We start from the raw sequence: 14,974 nt of genomic DNA on the forward strand, positions 1-14,974 counted from the left end.
ACTCTTTCTCTCCTCATTGTGTTGACAGTGACATGAGCTTTATTAGATCTTGCACTATGAAACTGTGTGTGCTAATGCTTCAGAAAATGTGATTTTAGTAAAACTTCATTCCAGTGCCAGGACCTTGAGTTGAAGCAAGAGAAGAGGAACGTTGGCCATCTGAAAATGAGTGATTGTAATGTAGCTGAGCTTCTCTAGCTGACTTTTCCTGAGCAATCTCTGGCACTGGGAAACCTGGGGCCTTGGGTTAATGAAAGCATTAAATCCTGGAAGCTGTTCTTGTCCATTCTAAGTGACTCTTATTCACAGATGCCCTGCTGCGTTGTGAAAATATATTTGATCCAGCCAGTGAGCATATTTTTAATTGAAATATATGTTTTAGAACTAATTACATTTGTTCAGTTATTTCTTGTGATTCATCTAATAAAACAGGTTGATCAGTTTTGCCAGGAAAGGGATCAAGTATATAAAAGTGTTTTAAAATGACATATTGGTTTCTGAAGAGAGAGGTTTTTTCCAAGAAAAGGGAATAAAATAGTCTAACAATCTTCTTAAAGCATTGGGTTGGTCAGTTATTAAAGAAATCACTGCTTTTCTGCCTTTCCACTGGGGAAAAGCAATAAAGTATATAGTAAAAAGATATATTCAGTTACTGAAATGCCATATTTGGCTAGCATGAAGATAGGTTATCTACTGAAACACTACTGCTGCTAGTTGTATGTTGAAAAACTGTTAGCTATTAAATGATTATAGAACATTGACTCTTAAAAAACTGAATCAGTCGCTACTGGTATGTTGCCATTCCAAAAAAAAAAATACACATTACATGAATCCAAATAATAGATCATTGCAAGATTAATTATATGCAATTATATATGCAGTTTGTGTACCTCAGGGGTGGACAAACTTTTTGGCCCGAGGGCCAAATCTGCGTATAGAAATTGTATGGCGGGCCATGAGTGCTCACGCAATTGGGGTTGGGGTGCAGGATGAGGTGAGGGCTCTGGTTGGGGTGCAGACTCCAGGGTGGGCCAGAAATGAGGAGTTCAGAGTGCGGGAGGGGGCTCTGGGGTGTGGTGGCGGGGAGGGCTCCAACTGGGGGTGCAAGCTCTGGGGTGGTGCTGGGGATGAGGGGCTTGGGGTGTAGGAGGGGGCTCCAGGTTGAGACCAAGGGGTTCGGAGGGTGGGAGGGGGATAAGGGATGGGGCAGGGGGTTGGGACATGGGAAGGTGGCTCAGGGGTGCAGGCTCCGGGCTGTGCTTACCTCAAGCAGCTCCTGAAAGCAGCGGCTTGTCCCACCTCTGGCTCCTACGTGGAGGTGCAGCCAGGCAGCTCTGCTATGTGCTGCCCCATCCGCAGGCGCCGCCCCTGAAGCTCCCATTGGCCGTATTCCCGACCAATAGGAGCAGCGGGGGCAGCGGTCATGAATTTATAGACCTCTATCATATTCCCCCTTAGTGGTCTATTTTCTAAGATGAAAACTCCCAGTCTTATTAATCTCTCCTCATATGGCAGCCATTCCATACCCATAATAATTTTTGTTGCCCTTTTCGGAACCTTTTCCAATTCCAATATATCATTTTTGAGATGGGGTGACCACATCTGCACACAGTATTCAAGATGTGGGCATACCATGGATTTTTATAGAGGCAATATGATATTTTCTGTCTTATTATCTATCCCTTTCTTAACGATTCCCAACATTATGTTCGCTTTTTTTTGACTGCCACTGCACATTGAGTGGATATTTTCAAAGAACTATCCAAAATGACTCCAAGCTCTCTTTCTTGGTAACAGCCAATTTAGACCCCATCATTTTAGATGTATCGTTGGGATTATGTTTTCCAATATGCATTACTTTGCATTTATCAACATTGAATTTCATCTGCCATTTTGTTGCCCAGTCACCCAGTTTTGAGAGATCCTTTTGTAGCTCTTTGCAGTCTGCCAGGGACTTAACTATCTTGAGCAATTTTGTATCATCTGCAAATTTTGCCATCTCACTGTTTACCCCTTTTTCCAGATCATTTATGAATATATTGAATAGGACTGGTCCCAGTACAGACCCCGGGGGGCACCACTATTTACCTCTCTCCATTCTGAAAACTGACCATTTATTCCTACCATTTGTTTCCTATCTTTTAACTAGTTACCAATCCATGAGAGAACCTTCCCTCTTATCCCATGACTGCTTACTTTTCTTCACAGCTTTTGGTGAGGGACCTTGTCAAAGACTTTTTGAAAATCGAAGTACGCCATATCCACTGGATCCCCCTTGTCCACATGCTTGTTGCCCCCTCAAAGAATTTTAGTAGATTGGTGAGGCATGATTTCTCTTTACAGAAATCATGTTGATTCTTCCCCAACAAATTATGTTCATCTATGTGTCTGACAGTTTTGTTCTTTACTATAGTTTCAACTAGTTTGCCCGATACTGAAGTCTGGCTTACAGCCCTGTAATTGCTTGGATCACTTCTGGAGCCCCTTTTAAAAATTGGAGTCACATTAGCTAGCCTCCAGTTATTTGGTACAGACGCTGATTTAAATGATAGGTTACAGACTACAGTTAGTAGTAGTGCAATTTCACATTTGAGTTCCTTCAGATCTCTTGGATGAATACCATCTAGTCCTGGTGACTTACTACTGTTTAGTTTATCAGTTTGTACCCAAACCTCCTCTAATGACACCTCAATCTGGGGGAAGAATAGCTCAGTGGTTTGAGCATTGGCCTGCTAAACCCAGAGTTGTGAGTTCAGTCCTTGAGGGGGCCATTTAGGGATCTGAGGCAAAAATCTGTCTGGGGATTGGTCCTGCTTTGAGCAGGGGGTTGGACTAGATGATCTCCTGAGGTCCCTTCCAACCCTGATATTCTCTGACTCATTTATCACCTAAAAAGAATGTGTCAGGTTTGTGAATCTCCCTCACATCCTCAGCCATGAAGATTGATGCAAAGAATTCATTTAGTTTCTCCACAATGGTCTTATTGTCCTTGAGTGGTCCTTTAGAATTTGGATCACCCAGTGGCCACACTGGTTGTTTAGCAGGTTCCTGCATCTGATGTACTTACACATTTTTTTTATTATTTTTTGCATCTTTGGGTAACTGTTCTTCAAATTCTTTTTTGGACTTCCTAATTATATTTCTACATTTCATTTGCCAGAGTTTATGTTCCTTTCTATTTTCCTCACTAGGATTTAACTTCCACTGTTTAAAGGATGCCTTTTTGTCTCTCACAGCCTCTTTTACTTTGTTCTTTAGCCATGGTGTCACTTTTTTGGTTCTCCTATTATGTTTTTTTTTTAATTTGGGCTATACATTTAAATTGGGCCTCTATAATGGTGTCTTTAAAAAGTTTCCATGCAGCTTGCAGGGATTTCACTTTTGGCGCTGTACCTTTTAATTTCTGTTTAACTAATCACCTCATTTTTGTGTAGTTCCCCTTTCTGAAATTAACTGCTACAGTGTTGGGCTGCTGTGGTGTTTTCCCCCACCACAGGGATGTTAAATGTAATTTATATTATGGTCATTATTACCAAGGGGTCCAGTTATATTCACTTCTTGGACCAGATCCTGTGCTCCACTTACGACTAAATCAAGAATTGCCTCTCATGGGTTCCAGGACTAGCTGCTCCAAGAAGCAGTCATTTAAGATGTCAAGAAATTTTATCTCTGCATCCCTTCCTTAGGTGACATGTACCCAGTCAATATGGGAATAGTTGAAATCCTCCATTATTATTGAGTTTTTTTTTATTTTAGCAGCCTCTCTAAGCTCCCTGAGTATTTCACAGTCACTACCACCATCCTGGTTAGGTGGTCAGTAATATATCCCTACTGCTATATTCTTATTTTAGAGCATGGAATTACTATCCATACAGATTCTGTGGTACAGTTTGGTTCATCTAAGATTTTTACTTCATTTGATTCTGCACTTCCTTTCACATATAGTGCTGCTCCCCCATCAGCACGGCCTGTTCTGTCCTTCCAATATATTTTGTACCCTGGTATTACTGTGTCCCATTGATTATCCTCATTCCACCAAGTTTCTGTGATGTTTATTATATCAATATCCTCATTTAATATGAGACACTCTAGTTTACCCATCTTATTATTTAGACTTCTAGCATTGGTATATGAGCACTTTAAAAACTTGTCACTTTTTAGCTGTCTGCTATTACATAATGTAATTGAATGAGACTTATTTGTCTTTTGACTGTTTCTCATCAGATCTTACCTGTATTTTACATCTTCCATCCTCTCCTCCTTACTAGGACATAGGGAATCTCCATTAATAGATTCTCCCCTAAGGGATATCTCTGTCTGAACCACGTGCTCCTCCACACCTGTCAGCTTTCCCCTAGCCCTTAGTTTAAAAACCGCTCTACGACCTTTTTAATTTTAAGTGCCAGTACCCCAGAGTTAAATAATAGCAGAGAAGAGGAGAAACAAAGTAAGAGATGATTGTTAAGAGTGAAAAGCTTTGAAGAGCTGGAAATGGAAAAGACTATGTGGAGAGAAAAGAAATTGCAAAAGAGAAAGCTCTTGCACTAGCAGTGGTGAAATTGTTTGAAGCGACAGATTAAGGACCCAGCTAGAAGGGTGGAAGCCACTTAAGGGGCAAAGTTCATGAGATAAGTAAGACCGCGTCCAAGAGAGTTTTAAAGCCAAAGAGAACAAGATTTGTCTGGATCCTGAAAAAAATAGGAAGCAGGTGGATTTGCATGAATACTGGGGTGTAACTTTCATGCCATTTTTTATAATGAACACATTGTATGGTAACAAAGATCTTATTGCAATGACTGGCATCAGTTCCATGAGTCAAGTCTGCAATATCAGATGATATGCAAAAGGGAAGGTGTATATCACACTAGCTATAACTTGAATATGTTTATGGCAAATATTGCTCCCCTTTGCACAGGTGCAGAAGGCCAGACAGGCAGTGGAACTGATGGACTTCCACTGGGTGACTGGAAAGAGACACAGGATGTAGGGTTCTTCGTGTGCAGCTATACTCAGAGAAGGCTCTTTCCACCCTATTGCACAGTGTTGTTTTGAAGGTAAAGTAGGTTGGAGGAAGGCTTGAAAGTGGCTACACATATTCATTAGCAAGCCCCATCTCCAGTATTGTGATGATTAGGGGAGCAGGGCAGAGTGGCAGGCATGGAGTGGTTTTGCTATCATTCCTTTCTCACTGTCCCATCCATCCACATGCACTGAGTGCATAGAATTTTTGGAGTCCTTCTATAATTAACCATCAGACACCTACAATGGCATAACTATCTTGTTGAACAGCATGGTCAATAGTCAGCACTAGTCAGCAAACCATTTCAACAATAAACAGTTTAAGACAAGGACAAAAAAGTGTACTGTTTTACTTCAAACTTTATTCAAAATTGTATTCTGAGCTCTATATTCCAATAGTGTGTTTTGCTTCTTTAGTACCTCAGAAAATACACTTTTTGCTCTGGTGGGTGGTAGGTAAGGTTACAAACACTCCAGGATTGTCCTGGAGTCTCCAGGAATTAAAGATTAATCTTTAATTAAAGATTATGTCATGTGATGAAACCTCCAGGAATACGTCCAACCAAAATTGGCAACCCTAGTGGGAGGCTGTGAGCTTAGTTGGAAATACTGCATTAATGTAGCTTCATAGTGGGGGATTTTGTTGTTGTTTTCTTTTAAGAAATCCCTCTTCATCAGAACTAAAAATCTTTTGTGTCAAAGGTCATACATCTGGAAACATTAGCATTTAATTTCCCATATGCACAATACAAGCTCTTAGTTGCGTCCTGCAACAAGAATTCTGCCTTTATGCTAGAAATCCAACAATCCAAAGTTAATTTATTGTTTAAAGCCATGTTTCAGTTGAGTGTCTCCTGTTTATCACGTACAATTAGTTATATTTTATGATCATCAAGAGCAATTTTAAAAGTAGGGAATTAGGTCTCTTTTCACTCCCCTCCTCTATTCTGTACCACTTAGCAAACCCAACAATCTGTTTGTTGGTCCAAATACAGTATTCTGAATTTCAATTTTGCTTGTTTTTGTTCTCTTTAGTGATGTTACAAGAAACAGAGGTGGAGTAGGGTTTTAAGTGATTCCCTGTCTCAGTAGTTCTCCACCATCCAGTTTCTCAGGTGATTTCCCGTTCTGCCTTCTGCTTACTGGTGCAAGAGTTGTGTAGACTTGAGTGTCCTGGTGATAGCCCATCTGATTTTTTGTTTATTTCTGTTTGAATCTCCTATACGGTAAATTCTTTCCTTCCACAAAGGGAAGCTTTCAGGAGTTGCTACAAAACACATAGTTTTGCTGGAATCGACTTAGCTCAAGGAGTTTGAGTTTGAAAAACATCATCTTGTGTATTATTTTTACTTTTAAGAATGTGTTGTCACAAACTCTCAAAGAACAATTCACATCAGAGGAGTGAGAGATGTTCAGAACTCAGACAGTATCACATGCCCATTGCCTTTTGAATGGTGAGACTTGACCCCAGCGTGCTTTTGTTTCTGATACCCCACTTTTTTTATTCTCTCGTTTGCTACAGGTATTTAACTTTTGCCTTTCTATGGTTCTGCAAAGCTTTGAAAGTGCTAGATTATTTAAAGCATATTTGAGATATAAGGGAAAAGATATGCAATATGTAACCACCGATTCCTTTGTTTTGACATTTATCTTACTGTATTCATTCTGCCAGTTGGCTTCAGGCACAGCTACCAAAAGAATGAGCACATGTTGCATTCATTAGTTCTCATCTGGCTCTACTTGGTTTTTCAAGACAGACAAAAGCATGGTCATATTAAATAGACTGTAATGCATTTGTAATATGAGTTCTCTCACACTTAATGGAATGATAGCATTGCAAAAGCAGCTAGTTTTAAACTAGGATATTACAATTCAATTTATTGTAAAACAGTGCATATAAGCATATTGCCAGTGGTATCATTACTTTTTAATTTTGAAAGATATGGTATGAAAATACCAAAAATTGGTATATCACTTCCATTTTCTCATGCATTGTTGGGTTGCAGTTAAATTTTTTATTGATTGTAATACATGAGCAAACCAACACTTTGGGACAGTAAGTGTTTTCATTTACACTGTTTTTGTTGGCTTTTCAACAAACAAAATCCTCATGGTTAGTTATTCTTAACTGTAATTGTTTATTCAGGTCTATGTAGGTGAATAAAAATTCAGTTGTTGCTTTTTTAACTTTGTAAAAACTAATCTGAAAAACCTGCGGATTAGCACACATTGAGGACAAGTGGCAGTATAACTTAATCTGAAGGAGAAATATCAGAGGTACAGGTCTCTAAATTAAGAGCCCAATTTTATCCCTGTTGACTTAGATGGGGGTAGGAATGGACCCTAATTGTGTGAAAACAATAGCCTTTCCCCACCCCTTATTTTGAAAACTAGTTAGTAAGAATTCTGTAAATTCCCCAAACTTTTGCTAAAACAGAGGTAACAGAGTTGTAACATTTGAGATCTTTAATTGGTAGCTTGTGCACTGTGACAAATTGCTGTAGTGCATGGGTTAGTGAGTGCCTTTATTATTGTATTTCTGATGTCTGAGATTTAGCCACTCCCTGAAACAGTCTCAGATGTTTGTCTGCATCCCACCCCCTTTTGCCTCTCTCTCTCTCTCTCTCTCTCTCAAAAGCAGAAGCTTTCCTCTTGCTCAGAGTGCAAAGAGAGGCAGGAGGAGGAGACCTATCTTAAAGAGTTTTTATTTGTGCCAACACAGAAGTGCTTTGTGGTGGGCCATCTGGACTGGGAGGATTTCCTCAGAATTCAAAGTATGCCGTCAGATTTACAGAGCTGCGATTTGCTCTGAAACTGTCTGGGAAGGCAGCGAGAAACGTAGACACAACTGGTTTTATAGTACTTGTAACATAGGTGACAAGAATGGAAGACAGCTTGCCTTGTCTTGCTTCAGTATGTGATTCCTCAGCACTTATGAACTTCTGCACTGGTAAAGTATATCTATCTTTTTTTTTTACTGGGAATGCCAGTGCAGTCTCTGAAAGTTCTTATGAATCATGACAAAAGAAATCTTGTGCTAAAGACTGCTAAAATGAGTTCCAACTCTTTCTTTGCTGCTCCCCTTAACCCACACCAAAAAAAAAAATGCACAAGTAAATAACATGACAAATATTTGTCTGCATCCATCAGTAACTCTGCACCCTCATTACAGCCGACAAGGTGTGCTTATTCAGAGATGAAGGTAGCTTACTATACTGTAATTTACAGAACGGAATGCATGGTGGCCCTGAGAAAGTAAACAAAACAACTTTTTACTAGTGTAGATGTACAATATAAAATACTTAATAGAGAGGGAATAATTAAACTAAATGTTTGATGGAAAAATACTCTTGGCATTGTGACTTTTGTAGTGTGAATACCCCTCCCCACCCCAGAAAATAGCATGCTAGATCATAAAATGTATCACATAATGATTTTCCTTTTAAACAGAGATATATTTCAAATTAATATATGATCTATGTAAGCCTTTCACTGAGAAATGCTTTAGAAAACTGTCTATTTCAATGTCAGCGTTGTATTAAAAAAATTAAGCCCCTGCATTGGGCTCCTCTGGCAGGAGGCAGTAAAGAGTCATTCACAATAAGTAGTTAAAATAACCACGCATGCTGAAATTTCAAGTATGTGCAATGCTGAATTTTTGTTTCTGCATGGCATGGCATGTTCTCCTCTCAAACTTAACTCTGTCTTCCTTTTCATTTTTAACTTTGACCGAAGCCTTAGTAAGAGTAGCAAAAACTTTCAACCCAAACTTCCTTTGTTTAAGCAATTGTTATCACACCAATCTGTAAGGTTCCTGCTCTTTCATAAAGAGTTTCAGATAGATCTTTAATATTCTGAGACAAATTAGAGTAATGAAAATACTGCTGGGTAGTAAATAAATATATACTCATCCCAAAATCACACATCCCTCACTGAAGAAAGTACTGCTTTGCTTACTGATTCATAAAGGACAATTTTCATATGAGTACAACAGTACATGTACAAAATCACATGCTTTACAGCCTCAAGATAAAAGATTAACAGGAAATGATTAATTCCATATTTTAACTTTTTTTTTTGACATTTCCCAAATGTAACGGTACATATTCAGAGCAGTAGATTTCAATGCATGTTTAACTGGTAAGTTCCTAAACTGGGAAATGTACTTGTACTTTATCTGCTGCAGAATTCAAAGCATTCACCCACAGTTAATCAGAATGTAATATTAAGATGTTGCAATCAGAGGGGAGTGAATTGGAAATTAAAAAAATACTAGTGCTTCTCATAATCCCTTGCACTGTTACACAATCCCAGAAAGTACAGCAATATGAAGAAGGCTGCTGTTTAACTCTTTAAGTATCTGCAGAACAGAAATCAAAGGGCACTAAGTTCTATGGAAATACTTAGGGCCATATTTGTCCATGCTTGTTGATGCTGAGTAGCACCTTATTCAGCAAAAACTCCCATATGTTTTTATGTTCCTTAGTAAATAAGGTTTTAATAATCCTCTGAAAAAATCCAGGTGTCATCTCAAGCTGGTGATTTTTAAAGGCAAACATGAAATTTCAAATTGTGAATGTGTCTGAAGTTTACCTCGCTGTTAATCTTTCTAAATATTTCCATCCTAATGTGTGTTGGAAATATGTGCCCCTTTCTACCTTCGAACAACAGCAATTTTAGTTTTAATTAATTGGAAGCAGGGGACTACAAAAGGATCATACTTGATCCTGTAGTCTAAGAGAATGACTTGAATCTTTTATGTAAATTTACACACAATGTAATGTATAATGCATATAATGTAAGTTAAAGTCTCTGATTAAAACAAAAACACAAATAATAAAACAAGGCTCTTATAATTCAGTTTTGTATTGGATCTTTGTCATAATTGAGGTTTTAGCCCTCATTGGACAAATTAACTTACCATTTGTTTCTATATGTGTTCTGTGGAACATAGCTTTCACTTTGCAATTTTTTTAAAAAACATTGTTCTTATGAAATTGTATTATATACAATTTTGGAAGGAATTTGCTCTGTTTTGAAAATAAAGCATTTCAAGCTTAAGTAACAAGCATTTTGGAGAAGCTGCTGCTTCTTCACAGTTTTAAACTGGGTTGCCATTATAAGTCAAATTTTTGATCTTCCCCCTAAAATTATCTCCTTTGTATAAATGCTTAACAACTCTGAAATGCTTAAAAAAAACAACACACATACACACAATATACATTTTAGATACAAGGTGCAGAAAACATTGGTCTGATCACAGTGGTTGACTCACGCCTTATAAGAACCTGACCCCATAAAAGGGCTACTTGCATAAATAAGGGCTCTACTTTGTTTGGCAAAACTGCCACTGATGGCAGGATTCAGAGTAGCAGCCGTGTTAGTCTGTATCTGCAAAAAGAACAGGAGTACTTGTGGCAGGCTAGTTATGTCTAGGCAAGCTTTTGGCACTCTGCTTTACCACTATCTGTAATTGTTTTCATGTTGTAGTTGTGACTGGCAGAAATGAGTGGGGGAGGGAGAAGGGGAGAAGGAAATCAGGATTTCTCCCCAATAAGTGGAGAAAATTCCTATTTCCAGATTCTATAGTGCATACATTCAAGCACTCATCCCCTGCTTTCACTAAAAATAGATTCCTTCATCATAAATGAGGCTAAAGAGTGGAGCACTTGCACTTCCTTTATAGCATGGGATATATCACATCACACCTGGCAGAGAAGCTTATTCAAATTTAAACTACTTGTGCTAGACAAAAGTAGCGGCAATTTTTCCACAAATGTTTGGTTATAAGGATGGCTTTTAAAGTTAAAACAGTGTCAGTGTCCCTGTAATAGCATCTTCTGAGAGAACTTGGCTGTAAAATTAGCTCTGGGCTGATATATGTTGTTTCAGCCCAGAATTGAGGTTTTTGTTTTGTACCAGAGAAGATAAATTTACTTGCAAGCAAAATTAAGGAATTAAAAAAAAAATCCAGTAGGGAGTGTGTTATTGGGGTCTGAGTAGTTCAAACTACATTGTAACTTTTTTTAATGAATGTAAGCAAATTCTAATGACACCGACTGCTATGCAGCTGTTTTTGGAAAGATGGATGACTTTTGACTGTCCTGTAGTCTGGAAATATATATATATATATTAAAAGAGTTTACTTCAGCCTTGGCTATTCTGGGGTTTTACCCTGGTTAGATCCATCAGAGCCTAGCAACCAATAGAAGTACACTGGTTTAAATTCCTATTTTAAGCAGGAAAAGCTCCATTTTGATTAATAGAATTCAAGGCCAGAAGAGATCATCATTGTGATTGTCTTGTGTATATAACACAAGCCATACAACTTCCCCAAAATAATGTATGTTTGAACTAGAGGTGTATATTAAAATAAAAATAAAATAAAATAATCCAATCTTGATTTTAAAATTGCCAGTGTTGGAGAATCCACCACCAACTTTGATAAATTCTTCCAGTCATCCTCAGTGAGGGTTAATTACCCTCACTGTTAAAAGTGTATGCCTAATTTCTAGTCTGATGTCTAGCTTCAACTTCCAACCATTGGCTCTTGTTATACCTTCGATCTGGTGCAGCGAGTACTGGTTTCAAGCCAAGGTAAGCTGTGTGGGTGCAAATCGTGGCTTATTGCAGATTTGGCAGTCTACACTAGAGTTTGGCAGCTACTCTGGCAACTGGCCAATGATAGGTAAATCTGCAGAGTAGACAAAGCCTTTAGAGTGTGGCGAAGGGAGAGAGAGGAGGAATTGAAGAAAGTGCCCAGACACTCTAGATGTCATATTTCTCTTATCAGTTGCTCCCGATTCCAGGAGAGCTTCTCTTCCCCAACATAAGAGAGAAGGGGGTTGTTGTATCCATGTTTCCTCTATTCTTTTCCTCTCTATAGCTTTCAGTAATTGAGAGTCTGATGTGTTGGAACTGGGAGGGAGTGTTTTGTGGAATTGGTTAAGGCAAAGGGGCTGTGAGATAGGTCCTCTGTGCTCTAGTGCTGGCTATACCATTGAATCACTGTGTGATGTTGGGCATTGTCAGAGAAGAGGCACTTTCATAGATGCTAAGTAGTAGTATTTTACAGTTCTTCCCTGTGTGACTGTTACTCAGTTAGCTGGGGAATACTCTGCTCTGTGCTATGATAGCAGTGGAAAGGGAAAGTTATCTCAGCTGAGGTCATTCCTTTGTGCCAAATTGCAGCCTAAAGCAGTTGAGCTGTATGGAGTCACTCTACCCTTGGGATGGACAGTTGTACACACGGTGGAATGTCTAATGTTGCATTCTGCAGTTTCTGGAAAGGGAGCAGTCTTTGTGTCTCCATCACCCAGGAAATTCATGGCAATTCTTTTGTCCAGCAGATGTGGAATTAATTTTTTTTTCTGGCTAGGACAGCAAAAGTAAAGATAGACTATTCACACTTACTTTTAATTAGACACAGATATGACTAATATTGTTTTAATGTTTTTGATTTTTAAAAAGACTGAAATGTCTCAGGCGGATTTTGTCTCCCCGCAGTAACTGTGAATAAGTGTGTTTTGGGCCGAGGGAGGTCCTGCGATGGTAGAGGTTAATCCCCTCCATCAACCCCTTTAGTGGAGTGGCACTAGAGTTACATCACATCTGATACTGTAGCCCATGTCAGGTTCTGCTCCTACTCAGTTACACGAGGGTGCATGACTGGCTGATGTATACAGGGATGGATCAGCTGATCCTACTGCCCAGACACAACAGCAGTAACAGAGTTCCTGCAGAGCTGAGCTCTTGTGGCACGCATGAGGTGTGGACTGCATACACAGATTTTACAAATCTTGCACACAGTGGAACTGTATATGGCTAAGTGCCCCTCTATAGGCTCATAGGAAAGATTTTCCCTTTAGTAAACTATACAGAGCTTTAATCAAGGTGGAGGAAGATCGATCTATGATAATTTGTGATAACCTAAAGTGTTTTCAACCATTCATGTTTCTGGACTATGTTTTTGGATTGGGCCTGCCAAACCAAAATGGATTCAAAATGCAGTTATTCAATACAGACAGGAAGTTAGAGCTGAGGAGAGTGAGTCAGAACCAATATTTGGTATTAACTGTGAAATATGTAACTTGGGGTGACTTTAAAACCATCTGGACAGGGTTGGTTTTCATACAGAAAGGTAAATTATACTCATGAACTAAGCCAAAATCCATAGTGATTTAAACTTTTCTCAATATAAAATGTTACAAAAACCCACATATGAATCATTAATTTTAAAGTATATTATCTGTCTTTTCTTTCTGTTTTAAGTGTGTAGTACATCGTAATTTTTAACATCAGACTTTTACATTTATTATCATTACTATTACATTAGTGTTTAGAGTAGAGCGGATGTGAAATTTTTTCATCAAAGTAATTGCAATGAAAAATGTCTGTTTTTTTTTCAAGAAAAATAGAATAATTTTAATTTTTGCTGAAAACTTAAAATGTTTCAATTAAAATGAAATGAAAACTTTTAATGGGAAATTTCTACAAAAAACAGTGGGGGAAAACGTTTTTAAAAAATTCGCACAAAAAACAACTATATATTTTGACCAGCTGTAAGCTAGAGTTATAAAGGCATCATTGTGTTAGGTGCTGCACAAACTGGTAGAACAGTGACAGTCCCTGATTTAGTGAGCTCTCAATTTTAAAGATTGATGGTGAAATCCTGGCCCCACTGAAGTCTCTGAGAGTTTTGCCATTGACCTCAGTGGGGCAAGACTTCTGCCAAAGAAGTTGCATCAGTCATCATATATATGTTTGTAAATTATGTTCCTTAGCATTTTCATACAGTTTTACTTACCTGTGATAGGAGAGTTAGAAAATCGAACACTTCAGCCCAGTCTAAATTGGTCTTGGCACAGAATTTAAATGAACATACTGTAAAGCAGCTTCAGATAATTCAGTATTTATTCAGTTGGGCTAAGCAGTATGAATTGATTAGTTTAGAAATGAAGTTAACTTAAGGTATAGTGTTCAGCTAATTTTGTTTGCAGGCCAGTGTATACAGGGTCTCTCTTGCAGTAAACTTACTATGAAAGAGCTATTTGCATCTGGTAGCTTTTCCCTTTTCAGGTAACTGATACCAAAGACCGTGTCTTGTCTTATCCAGCTTTGCCCAGAATAACCTAGCACGTGTCAGTCTTGTGCAGAACGATGAAGATAGTTAGTCTAATCATCAGATCAAACAAGCTGATTGTTTGATCAACTGAAAGAAGTCAGAAAATATGGGCATTTTACAGACAAAGTTTGCTAAAATTATTTTTGTTATAGGGCGCCTGGCATTTTCTGTTTTTGTTGTACTTTAAGGCCAATAATTGGTATTTTACTGAGAACTAAGGAAGGAGAAGCATGTGATATCACTGGCATATTTCTCAGTATAATTTTGGTACTACTCAAGATCTCAGTATAACACAAATATTATGTAATATGCTTGTATCTTGTTTGATTTGCTTTAAAAAAAATAAATTATTGTTGAGATATTTCTGCCAAATGTGTGCTTGAGTTTGCCACCCTTTTAATGGTTGCAGGAATTTGTATTAACCACCAAAAAGGGATATGAAAGGATAACCATGACTGAAATAAGATGACGATTAATCTTTCACAGAAAAGAACTGAAAACTATATAGCTGAAGTCTTGTCTGTTACTTATTCTTAGTTAAAAATAGCACAGTCCTGGAGTATTGTCAGAAAATTAGCCCAGTAGCACTCACAATAGACAAACATGTTAAAGGAGCAAAGTAGCTAAGCAAACTCACTTCAAAAATACAAAGACAAAAAGCAGACTAAGTAATTGCTCAAGGGGGCCACTTATTCACTTTTAATTGTGTGTGTGTGTGGGGAGGGGGGGAAATATTCCTGCTTAGGGCCCCCAATGGACTAGTACCGTACCACCTCTCCTAGTACATGTTTTTTAGTCACATAAAAGTGAAATTGACCCTTGTGAAGAGGG

At 38.3% G+C, this 14,974-nt stretch overlaps 1 protein-coding gene across 4 annotated transcripts in view; it reads left to right on the plus strand.

Moving 5' to 3' along the window:
• EML4 (EMAP like 4) overlaps positions 1 to 14,974 on the plus strand; it is a 259,496-nt gene that overhangs the window by 94,201 nt on the left and 150,321 nt on the right. For 2 of the 4 annotated variants that reach the window (XM_045009992.1, XM_045009993.1), the window contains exon 1: positions 7,842 to 7,969. The exons of 1 other annotated variant lie outside the window; for it this stretch is intronic. In XM_045009992.1, coding sequence (XP_044865927.1) covers positions 7,903 to 7,969 — 67 coding nt within the window. In that variant the 5' untranslated portion in view covers positions 7,842 to 7,902. Of the gene's footprint in view, positions 1 to 7,841; positions 7,970 to 14,974 lie in introns of those variants that run through there. One more of the 4 variants, XM_045009995.1, reaches the window with a different exon arrangement.

This window comes from Mauremys mutica, chromosome 3 (genome assembly GCF_020497125.1).
Source record: "Mauremys mutica isolate MM-2020 ecotype Southern chromosome 3, ASM2049712v1, whole genome shotgun sequence".
Classification (NCBI taxonomy): domain Eukaryota; kingdom Metazoa; phylum Chordata; order Testudines; family Geoemydidae; genus Mauremys; species Mauremys mutica.